The 11,836-nt window shown below is 44.5% G+C and overlaps 1 protein-coding gene across 4 annotated transcripts in view; it reads left to right on the top strand.

Annotated features, from left to right (window-relative positions):
• The window catches only part of LOC106821325 (putative GTP-binding protein 6), a 16,169-nt gene that overhangs the window by 1,601 nt on the left and 2,732 nt on the right, over positions 1–11,836 (top strand). For 3 of the 4 annotated variants that reach the window (XM_014826079.1, XM_014826081.1, XM_014826080.1), the window contains exons 2-11: positions 978–1,161; positions 2,175–2,310; positions 2,573–2,719; positions 2,807–2,988; positions 3,576–3,665; positions 3,845–3,956; positions 4,214–4,334; positions 9,044–9,252; positions 9,694–9,842; positions 10,350–10,505. In XM_014826079.1, the coding sequence (XP_014681565.1) occupies positions 983–1,161; positions 2,175–2,310; positions 2,573–2,719; positions 2,807–2,988; positions 3,576–3,665; positions 3,845–3,956; positions 4,214–4,334; positions 9,044–9,252; positions 9,694–9,842; positions 10,350–10,505 (1,481 nt within the window). In that variant the 5' untranslated portion in view covers positions 978–982. Of the gene's footprint in view, positions 1–738; positions 764–977; positions 1,162–2,174; positions 2,311–2,572; positions 2,720–2,806; positions 2,989–3,575; positions 3,666–3,844; positions 3,957–4,213; positions 4,335–9,043; positions 9,253–9,693; positions 9,843–10,349; positions 10,506–11,836 lie in introns of those variants that run through there. The other variant, XM_014826082.1, reaches the window with a different exon arrangement.

Genomic DNA, 11,836 nt, shown 5'->3' with positions numbered 1-11,836 from the left:
TTTTTTTAATTTGGGTAGATTTTGGCATCGTCTTATATGGATTTCAGTGTCTCTACGGTCAACGATCAACTCCAAGGAACCGTATTGACCACCATGTTTCAAATTGTTGCATACAGTTGTTACTCCTATTGGAGAGATTTGAACGTCCTATTTTGGAGCACGCCAGTCGACCTACTTTCGAGCCACGGCAACTTTTTGGCAAAAATGGAAATGGCCATCTAGATTCATTCGATTTTGTTAAATTTACCTACCTACCTACCTAATCATACCTACGTGTAATACTGTGTTTTAGATTCTTCGTTACAGTAATTTGACTGGAATATTTTATTACTTTTATTTGCGCGATAATCGAAAACTAAAATGGCGATCATTTAGGTGTAGCGCCATCTCTCGTCCAGATTTCAGACTTTCAGATTTGAAACATTTACTTTCGCATCAAAACTAACCCTGAAACAAAACAGTAAAATTTCTATTAGTATAAAACAGGGAATAAGGACTTGATCACGTTTCGGTCCGTCATAAATGAAACACATACGTACCAAATTTTAATTATCATCTCCATCTTCTATCACACCCAAGGTGAGCTATAGTATCATTGACACTTTCATTTATGATGTGATCATGGTATTCTATCACCTGATCACCTGATGATTGCCCTTGTATTGGGGAAAAGTGATTTCTGTATTATCCAACAGGAGCACTGCTGGGAGGAGTAAAATCGGTGTCCACTGTCTGCCTTGTGCGGTTGTCTGATGTGTACATGGCATGTAACAGTATTTTTCAACAGAGAAATTTTTTTATGACTACGAAAAACAGGTGTTATTTACATAGAGGTGTCTGCTAACACAGACTTGACTGCCTTAAAATATTTGTTTGACATACTGACAGATTAAATATGTGATAATTTCTTATAATTATGAAAGATAATATTATCTTAGTACTTTGGTTGAATTTGTCATTGTTGTTGTTACAAACAGTTAGTATGACTCAGGTCATTATGAGGCGCCTACCATGGAAGGAACTATCGTCCTTGCGAGGAATTGTGTCGTGTCCTTCAGTCATGTCCACTGCAAGCGCGAGTGTGGAACTGTGTCACGTGTCCCTCCTGTGCTGCTCTGGGTCTTCCAATCACACCACAAAGCCAATGTTATCGCAGAAAAGGTGAGACTCACTTTTAGTAGTGAATAGACTTTTTTAACACCTTGTAGCCCGCATGGTCATCCCCCACTTGCCTATGTGGCAAATTCCAAGATTTCTTTTTCATTCACTAAAATGGGTGCACTCCCTCCAAAACCCAAACTTAAGGAATGCTATATAGATGTTAAAAGAAACTTCTACCACACATTTACACCATTGAGATTTCTGTTCCCTTGTGTAATATATGTGGTATATACTAACAAGTATGTGGAGCTAGTGGAAGTAGCTGATTTTGTTAGTAGCTAACATGTAAATTACCAAGACGTGGTATCTTGTCATTTATTTGTTCTAAGTTCAGGGTGTAAACAGTGCTATATGTTCAGTGGCTACATAGAATAAAAGCTGGCTCTCTATGAAAAAACAACAACTTGGTGACAGAACTGGTATATATAGTATATTGTTTTGTCTTGCTTGTGCCAACTATTATAGATGTCATAATTCATTTCGCATCCTTTGTTATTGCTGCACTGCACTAGTGAATCGTATCCAGCAGCTATCTATTGCTATGCTTTTAGGGCTATCGCTGGCGTTTGCCACCTTAGCAAAATGTGCTAAATAACAGTGGCGATTTTACTACACTAAGTGGCAAATACAATTAGCAAATGATTTAGCTGCCCAGAAAATTACTATTGTATGATGAAAATCATGAAATTGTAGTGTCGTGTCGTAAAATGTTTTCATACACCTTTTTTTCCTATACCTATCTCCTTTTTATGCTTTGCATAGCACATATGATAAAGTGAACAGTGGCTATAGTTTTTCATTGGTGGCTAAAAAATAATTTTAGTGGCTCAAGTCTTGGCTCAAACTTTAAAACATCCAGAGGGAGCCCTGTGGTTTCATAAACTAACTACTAGATACTATGTTTAACATAAAAGCAGGCAATTCTTTATTGATGTGCATTCTAGTAATCTACTCTATATGTGTGCTACTGCTGATGTGTGCGTATTCAACATGGCGACATTCTTCACTCTTAGGTGGTTGAGTTCAACCCCATCGCTATGGAAACACAGGAAGAAGCCGATTGATGATGAGGAGGTTTACGACCACGACGACGTCGACGTGGATGATGCCTTCCTCAAGAATCAAGAGATCATCCGTGAAATCTACAAGGTACATGTATGTGAACGTTTCGATGTTTGGTTGTCTTAAAACTGACTATATGAAAAGGTCCTGATTTGCTTTGTAAGACGTTGTTGCGTCACAGGGCCAGATACACAGATCCACAGATGTATCATACAGATACATGTATCATGTATCATGTATGTATCTGTGAGAAACAATCACAGATACACAGTATGTCACAGGCGCTATCTCCACTGTCTCCGGCATACGTCTGTGATAACACCTTCCTTGTAACTGTGTCTGTCTGCAGGTACCTGGCCACGGTGCGAGAGTGTTTGTCGTGCATCCAGACGTGAAGTGGGGGCCAAAGAAAAATTACTTGACCACTGGTCAGTTGCAGCTGGATGAGGCAGTGGCTTTAGCAGAGACACTTCCAAACTGGAAAGCTGTTGAAAAGGTTCGTTTTTAGTCAGTACGTAGGATATTCCTCGCCACATCTCGACCCTTGACTGAAACCAACTTAATGTATATATGTTATCTGTAGGTGATGTTCTCCACAAAAACTCCAAATAAGAAGACAATCTTCGGTCGAGGAAATTTTGAAGAAGTGACGAAATTGATTCGCTCTCGAAGCAACATCACAGCCGTATTGATTAATGTTGACCAGTTGACCGGTGTTCAGCACACAGAACTAGAAAATGCTTTTGGAGTACCAGTGTATGACAGGTATATAATTATCTACTACAACTACAGTAGAAGTCCAAAAATCCGGACTGCTCGGGGATTGGGACGGTCAGGATTTTCGGATTTTCCGGATTCTCAAGCAGTACTTTTAAAATTCAAATTTAAGGAGGAATAAAGAAGAGATGAACAGGTAAATTTTGATAGTTTATTCATTAGCAAATACGGTAGACTTCATTTATAAAAATGAGCAGTTTTAAAGTAAAATAAAGTCAACACTTGACAAAAATGTAAATAAAAGATTTTCACTACAAAAAAAGAGTGTGTAATGCTTGAAATCATGTTTAAAAATGAAAATTGTAAAAAAAAATACAGTAAGCAAATGAAAGCAGAAGTTATTTTACACAAATGAATTGTTTATTTTTAGTTTATTAAGCAGAGAGTTAAATTTGAGAGTTTTCGAAAAGTCCGGATTCTCGGGTGGTCCGGATATCTGGCATCCGGATTTTTGGACTTTTACTGTACTGTTAATATTTTATGTTTTAGTATTCTTTTTACTGTTGTTGTTGCTGCTTTTATTATTGTTGATTAATTGTTTCCAGTGATTGTAAATCGTAAACTATAAATTGCAGGTACAGTATCGTGCTTCAGATATTTGTACAACATGCCAAAAGTAAAGAGGCCAAGTTGCAGATTGCTCTTGCTGAGATTCCATACATCAGGTAGGTCACTTTATCAGCACATCTTTCATGAAATATGTTACTACCTTCAGTTCTTCCAATTACTACTTTCAGTACTACCTTTCAGTATACCTAAAATTGCAATTCTAAAGTTTCACAGTCATTTAATCCATACCCATCTCTTTCTTATGTATTTTCTGCCTGTTTAATTTTTCAAAAAGGTCACGTCTGCATGATATCCACAAGGGCAACATAGACCACCCAAGTGGGAAGGCTCACTATGTAGGTGGGCCGGGAGAGACCTACTATGAAACGCGCCACAGGCTGCTGAAGGTAACAAGTAATTGTATCAAATTGCAATTGTCATTTTCATCCTACCTCTTAAATTGTTCATTCTGATGCTACAGTTACTATAAGTAACAGGTAAACCACCTGTCCTGTTAAAACAACTCTGCTACAGCAATAGTGTAATATAAAAATTCGTGTCCTACAACCGTTAAAACCATTAAAATGTTACTTGGCAGTCTTTTATCAGATAAATTAAAATCGTTCGGTTATATAATCTCGTTAGCATGTGTTTAACTTACTAGGAAAGAGAAGCTAAGATCAGGAAGGCACTGGAGAAGGTGAGCAGCAAGCGTCAGGTGCTAAAGCAGAATCGTCTGCGCAGGGAGATCCCTACAGTGGCCGTCGTAGGCTACACGAACGCCGGTTAGTGCTCAAATTATTATTACATTGAAAATGTAGTTCTTCGTCATAGTTGATTGTGACATTACAAAATCCATACCGTACAGCACACACCTCTGGACACTCGAGCATTTTTAGAGCTATCATTCTCGTCTCTGTAGGGTAACTGTGCACAAGTGGTAACGAAATTTCTTAATGTCTGATCAGTCCTGTAAAAATGATGTAGGAAAGGGATCACGCTTTTCATCTCGATCAATGGAACGACTATTCTTCTTTGTCGAGTCCGTATCTGGAATTTATCAAATTGGGCGGTGCCATTGTTCTGCCGTTCCGGTCCATAATATGTATTTCCAGTCTGGTCATGTTGAATTAGTTTCTTGGAGTTGCCTCCAAAATTCATAGCAGGCTCACCACGTGCAGGTCCCAACTTGATCCCCCGGAATGACTAAACGTTAGGTGATACATGCTAGTACAGTGCATTCGGGCGAGACGCACTAGAATAGCGATTTCAGACGACGACGCGCGAGCGGTCAGTGAGAATGATGGTGCAGAAGAAGTGATCACGATTCTCATCAACAGAAACGATCACGGTCTAAACATCAAGAGGCGTGTAACATGCTACTAGAGGATCAACCACTACGATTTATCGTTTTTACGAATTCTATTCTTGGTACACCACTACGACCGTGTGTATCAAACGTTACGAATTTCACTGGGTCGACAACAATTTTTGTTTTTGTCATTTTTTTGTCAATTTATTGTCATTATTGACCCTCAGAATGGCGAGGAATTGCAATCTGCAGAATCAAAAAATTTCGCGAGAGCATGGGGGGGGGCATGGCCGGACCCCCTAGCAAACTTCGGCCGTCACATACGTGACCGTCGAACTACTTAATTTGATGAGCCAGGGAAACTACAGACTTGCATTCAAATATGTGTTGCATCTCTGCATCAGTATAGAGAATTCGGGCAAGACTCGCTAGAAAAGCGATATTGGGCAATGACGCGCCAGCGGTCAGCAGGTGATGACAGTCATCGTCAGCATCAGCGGTCAGTGGTTAGTGGTCAGCAGATGATGACAGTCATCGTCAAGATCATACGCGGAGGCGTCAGTGGGTTAGTGCGTCAGCAGTGAGCAGTTCAATCGTAGCATCAGCGGGTCAGTGGTTAGGGTCAGCAGGTGATGACAGTACTCTCGCGATACTGCGTGTCAGTGGTTAGCTGGTCAGCAGGGGTCGCCAGTCATCGTCTGCCATCAGCGGTTCAGTGTGTAGTGGTCAGCAGGTGATGACAGTCATCGTCAGCATCAGCGGCAGGGGCGGTCAGTGGTGATTGGTCCGCAGGTGATGACAGTCATCGTCAGCGATTCAGCGGTCCGTGGTATAGTGGTCAGCACGGGATGACAAGTCTATCGATCAGCTCAGCAATCAGCGGTGTAGTGGTTAGTGGTCGCAGAGTGATGACAGTCATTCGTCGCATCGCATCAGCGTCAGGGGTTAGTGTGTCAGCAGGTGATGAGGTCATAATCAGTCAGCGGCAGCGGTCAAGTGGGAGTTAGCGCAGTCAGCAGGTGATGACAGTCACTCATCACATCAACGGGTCAGGTGGTTAGATGGTCAGGCAGATTGATGACAGTCATCGTCAGCATCAGCGGTCAGTGGTTAGTGGTCAGCAGGTGATGACAGTCATATCGTCAGCATCAGCGGTCAGTGGTTAGTGGTCAGCAGGTGATGACAGTCATCTGTCGAGCATACAGCGGGTCAGCTGGTTATGTGGTTCGAGCAGGTGATGACAGTCATCGTCAGCATCAGCGGTCAGTGGTTAGAGGTCAGCAGGTGATGACGAGTATATCGTCGAGCCAGCCGCGGTCAGTGGGGTTAGTGGTCAGCAGGTGATGACAGTCATCGTCAGCATCAGCGGTCAGTGGTTAGTGGTCAGCAGGTGATGACAGTCATCGTCAGCATCAGCGGTCAGTGGTTAGCGGTCAGCAGGTGATGACAGTCATATCGTCAGCATCAGCGGTCAGTGGGTTTCATGTGCGTAGCAGGCGGTGAATGACAGTCATCGTCAGCTACAGCGGGTCAGTGAGTTATGTAGTCAGCAGATGAATGACATCATATGGTCAGCATCAGCGGTCATGTGTTTATGGTCAGCACGATCGATGACAGTCATCGTCAGCGGTCAGGCGGTCGCTGGTTGTGCGTCGCAGGTGATGACAGGTCATCGTCAGCATAGCGGGTCAGTGTGTTAGGGGGTAGCAGTTGATGACGCAGTCATCGTCGGCTTCAAGCATCAGTGCGGTTAGCGGTCAGGGCAGTGATGACAGATCATCTCAGCGACAGACAGGTCAGTGAGTTAGCGCCGTCCAGCAGGTTGATGACGTCATTCCGTTACGCGTCACAGCGTATGATGACGAGCGACCATTTCTAGGTAAGACATCGCTGATCAAGGCGGTGATGGGCGCGGTGGAGCTGGAGCCACGGGAGCAGCTGTTTGTAATATACCTCGCATGTTTTGTAGGTAATACCTACTGGTGGGTTGTAGGTAACACCTCGCATGTTTGTAGGTAACACCTCGATTGTTTGCGTAAGGACGTCGCTGAGTCAAGGCGGTGACGGAGCGCGGTGGAGCTGAGCCATGGAGCAGATGTTTGTTATTTGTTTGTTTTTGTTTTGTGTGGTGTGGGTGGGTGTGTTGCGCTGCTCGCCAGTGTGGGAGGGATAGAGGTAGCGTCGGCTGATCAGAGCGGTGACGGGTCGGCGCGGCTGGAGCTGACGCCATGGGAGAGCTGTTTGTTAGGTATACTTGCGATGTTTGTAGGTTACCTCGCCTTGTTTGCAGTAAGACGTCGCTTGTCAATCGGCGGTGACGGCGCGGGTGGGCTGGAGGCGCGGCGAGCAGCGTGTTTGTAGTAATACCTCGCCATGTATTGTAGGTCAATACCTGCATGTTATGAGGTCAAAGACGTGGCTGATCAAAGGCGTGACTGGCTGCGGTGAGCTGGAGCCCGCGGTGGCAGCGTGTATTGTAGGTAATACTCGCAATGTTTTAGTAATACCTCGCATGTTTGCAGGTAATGACTCGCATTTTGTAGGTAATACTTGCCATGGTTTGTAAGGTAATAACTCGCGATGTTTGTAGGTAAGACGTCGGCTGATCAAGGCGGTGAGCCGGCGCGTGAAGCTGGAAGCCGCTGGAGCAGCTGGTTTGTAGGTAATACCTCGCAGTTTGTACAGGTACATTACTCGCATGTTTGTAGGTAAACTGCATGTTTGGTAGGGTAAGGGACGATCGCTGTCAGCGGTGACGGCGCCGGTGGACGATGGAGCCGTCGGGAGCAGCTGTCTTAGTAGGTAATACCTCGCATGTTTGTCAGGTAATACATCGCCAGTGTGTAGGTAATACTCGCATGTTTGCAGAGTAAGAGCGATCGGCTGATCAAGGGACCGGGCGGGTGCGGGCGCGGTGAGCGGGCCCTGGGAGCCAGCTGTTTGTAGGTAATACCTTCGCATGTTTGTAAGTAGACCTTGCATGTGTGTAGGTAATACTCGCATGTTTGCAGGGTAACGACGGTCGCTGAATCAAGGCGGGTGACCGGCGCGGGGAAGCTGGAGCCATGGGAGCAGGGTGGCGCGAAGGTGGTACGCTGAGTGTTTGTACGGAGAACTCGCATCGTTTGCAGGGGTAAGACGTCGCTGAATCAAGCGTGTGGACCGGCGCGGTGGAGATGGAGCGCACTGGGAGCAGCTGTTTGCTTAGGTCAATACGTCGCATGTTGTTGCAGGTTAAGCGTCGCTGATCAAGGCGGTGACGGGCGCGGTGGAGCTGGAGCCATGGAGCAGCTGTTTGTAGTATACCTCGACATGTTGTAGGTAAGACGTCGCTGATCAAGGCGGTGACCGGCGCCGGTGGAGCTGGAAGCCATCGGAGAGCTGTTTGTAGGTATTACTCGCGGATGTGTGTAGGTAACACGTGCGACGATGTTTTGGTAATATACCGTGCGCAATTTTGCGAGGTAAGACGTCGCGCATTCAGGCGGGTGCGGGCGCGAGTGAAGCTCGGAGCCGTGGGGGCCAGCTGTTTGTAGGGTAATACTGCATGTTTGTAGGTAATACCGTCGGCATGATTTGTACGGTAATACTCCGAGCAGGTTTGTAGGCTAATACCGTGCGCATGGTTTGTGGTAATACCTCGATGGTGTTGTAGAGGTAATACGAGCGCAGTTATGTACGGGTAAGACAGTCGCTGATCGGAAGGCGTGGGACGAAAGGAGAGGGGGATGACGGCGCGGTGAAGCTTGGAGCCGGTTCGGGGAGCTGTTTGTAGTAATACTCGCATGGTTTTGTGGTAAGACCTCGCATGTTTGTAGGGTAATACCTCGGCAGGTTTGCACGAGTAAACGTCCGCTGATTAAGGCCGGGGGTGACGGCGTGCGGTGAAGCTGGAGCCGTGGAGCAGCTGTTTGTAGGTATACCATCGCATGTTTGTAGCGTAATAATCACATGTTTGTAGGTAATACTGCGCATGGTTTGTAGTAGCGTCGCTGATCAAGGCGGTGACGGGCGCGGTGAAGCTGGAGCCGCGGGAGCAGCTGTTTGTAGGTAATACCTCGCATGTTTGTAGGTAATACCTCGCATGTTTGTAGGTAATACCTCGCATGTTTGTAGGTAATACCTCGCATGTTTGTAGGTAACACCTCGCATGTTTGTAGGTAATACCTCGCATGTTTGCAGGTAAGACGTCGCTGATCAAGGCGGTGACGGGCGCGGTGAAGCTGGAGCCGCGGGAGCAGCTGTTTGCGACGCTGGACGTGACCGCGCACGCCGGCGCGCTGCCCAACAGGATGAACGTCGTCTACATCGACACGGTCGGCTTTATCTCCGACATACCGACCTCCCTCATCGGCTCCTTTCGCGCGACGCTGGAGGATCTCATACATGCGGTATGTACGGCTGCTGAGGGGGAAGGCGGGAGGCGAGAGCATCGAGGGAAGGCGAGAGAGCATCAAGGGTAGGCGAGGGAGGGGGGAGGGGATGCGAGAGAGGGGGAGGGGAGGTGAGAGGGGCAGGAGGTTAACGCATGTGTTTCTGCACTAATTTTGCGACGGTCCGTAGTTACGATTTTATGATTCGTGCACTTGCGATGTGACAACCTGGTTTTCATTCAAGTTACACTCTGCGGTAGATGGGGATTGATAAATTTGTTAAATACCCATTCTAACGTCAGCATATTGTTTTGCCCGAGTGAGTTCATTCTGTCCCATAGTCTCGTACTATCTGTGTCTTGCCTCTGTATTGGCACGCTACAGATATGTATATACAAACACCGACGTGCGCACTCGCACACAGCCGCACATTAAACTGACCTTGATATGTTCTGGTAGGATCTGGTGCTACATGTTAGAGACATCAGTCATCCAGACACTGTTGCTCAGAAGGAGAATGTCATGCAGACGTTGATGAGCCTGAAAGTGGGTGACAAACTTATGGACAATATGATAGAAGTTTGCAACAAGTGTGACCTTCTTAAAGGGTATGTCATTGTTGCTCCTATACGAAACCATATACATTATAAAATGTCACTTTATAATACATTTCATGGGAATAAGTTGAAGTTTCGTTTTAGTAAGACATTTGGTGCAGCTTCTGTTATTATGTGTTATCTTATGCATTACTTATATTTTGCCTTCATTATTGTCCCCTGATATCAACAGGTCTTATATATATTTACTTGAGTAATTGCATGTGGATATAGTAAACTGGACTCCCTTGTCAGAAACATTACAGTCGTAATATTACTCTTAGTGGGAACCTTTTCTATGCGTTATGATAGTACTGATCTTTATCATAGTGACAACAGCCCCTCTGTGGTATCAAGGGTGAATAATGACAACTTGTCATTATGTCAATTACAATTTGATGTCATGATGTCATTTACAATTACCAATGACAATTGCAATTTGTCATTATTAACCCCTGGTAGTATATATCTGATGCTACTGTAATAAGCAGCATGTTTTCACATGTCTGTGGCTTGCAGAGGACTGCCTGAGGTAGACGAGGGCTCTATCACTGTGTCTGCACTGCACGGCACAGGACTGGATTCTCTGTTGGAGCTGGTGGAAGACCGCGTCATGCTATCTACAGGAAAGCTCATTAAGAGCTTCCTGGTAGCGAATGGTGGGAAAGAGTTTCAGTAAGTAGCTGCCATGTTAAAAGTGTTCTGTGAGGATACCCAAGTTTAGTTTTTGTTTTGCATGTTTGATAAATAGTTAAAATATTGATTGATGTGGGCTTATTATTGGTTGTAGTATTTATCAATAAATAATTTCCTTGATCTTATATTCTAGTGCATTTAAAATAATTTCCTTGTATTATCTATTGTAATCATTGTAATTATTATGGCATAATCTGGATTGAACCCATAGAAGACCCTAAACCAAACTTAAAGGCATAATAAGCCCATTGATTATGCAATGTTGACGAATGCTAGAGTAACTGGCACCTTGTGTAGTTAATAAGTACATAACCTACATAGCCAAACACGTATTAGTTTGTCCATTATCACTGCTGGTTACATTACAAACAAGACTTGAAATTGGTTGTTGATATGTATCAACGTATCATTTACGTGCCGTAAATGTCATCCAGGAGTCAAACGATGACGTAAACATTTGTGCGGCCGTATGTTTTGGACGCCAGATGAAATGGAGGTCAGCGGTGTAATCACGGCCACGGACTAAACATGGAAATTGAGTAAAACACACGTACTAATCACAGACGCACCTGGACAGCCCTGACAAGAAGTTCCGTATCACGAGCGTGATCCATGTTTACGAAATCACTGATGATAGCATTGCGTACGGCCGAGCATGCGTGCGAAAATGTCCCGCTTCTCCGGCAGTGGTTTGAAACTGTAACCAACTGATTTTTTGACTGCAGATTTCAGTTAGACATTTCTTAGTAACCAGCAGTAATATTGGACAAACTAATACGCATTTGGATGTAAGGTTATGTACTTATTAACTACACAAGGTGCCAGTTACTCTAGCATTCGTCAACATTGCATAAGCAATGGGCTTATTATGCTTTTAAATACCTAATATATATTTAAATGTCCAAATAGCAACTTGATGTTATATAGTATAAAAGTAATATTTTATGTAACGAATACTTGCATTGATATCAGGAGTGCATAACGTCAGGATCCTGATATTATGTACTCCTGATTACATAGCACGTGCAAAGCTTAATTACACAGTCACTCTGTTCCAATTACTATGCTCTCATTATTATTATTGTTATTATTATTATTATTATTATTAGCTCAGCTGACGAAGTCAGATGCAGCTTGTAGAATCGCATGATTGTCCATCCGTGCGTCCGTCAATAGTTGGGCACAAATCTTAACCGCTCGACGTACGGTCTTGATATTCGGGACGTCGGGGGGGGGGGAGATCACGAAAAGGACTCGGGATGTCGAATTTGGGGGTCAAGGGTCAAAGGTCGAGATGTGTTAATGGAGGG

This window comes from Priapulus caudatus, unplaced genomic scaffold (genome assembly GCF_000485595.1).
Source record: "Priapulus caudatus unplaced genomic scaffold, Priapulus_caudatus-5.0.1 Scaffold68, whole genome shotgun sequence".
Classification (NCBI taxonomy): domain Eukaryota; kingdom Metazoa; phylum Priapulida; class Priapulimorpha; order Priapulimorphida; family Priapulidae; genus Priapulus; species Priapulus caudatus.
This window is presented reverse-complemented; position numbering and strand designations above follow the sequence as displayed.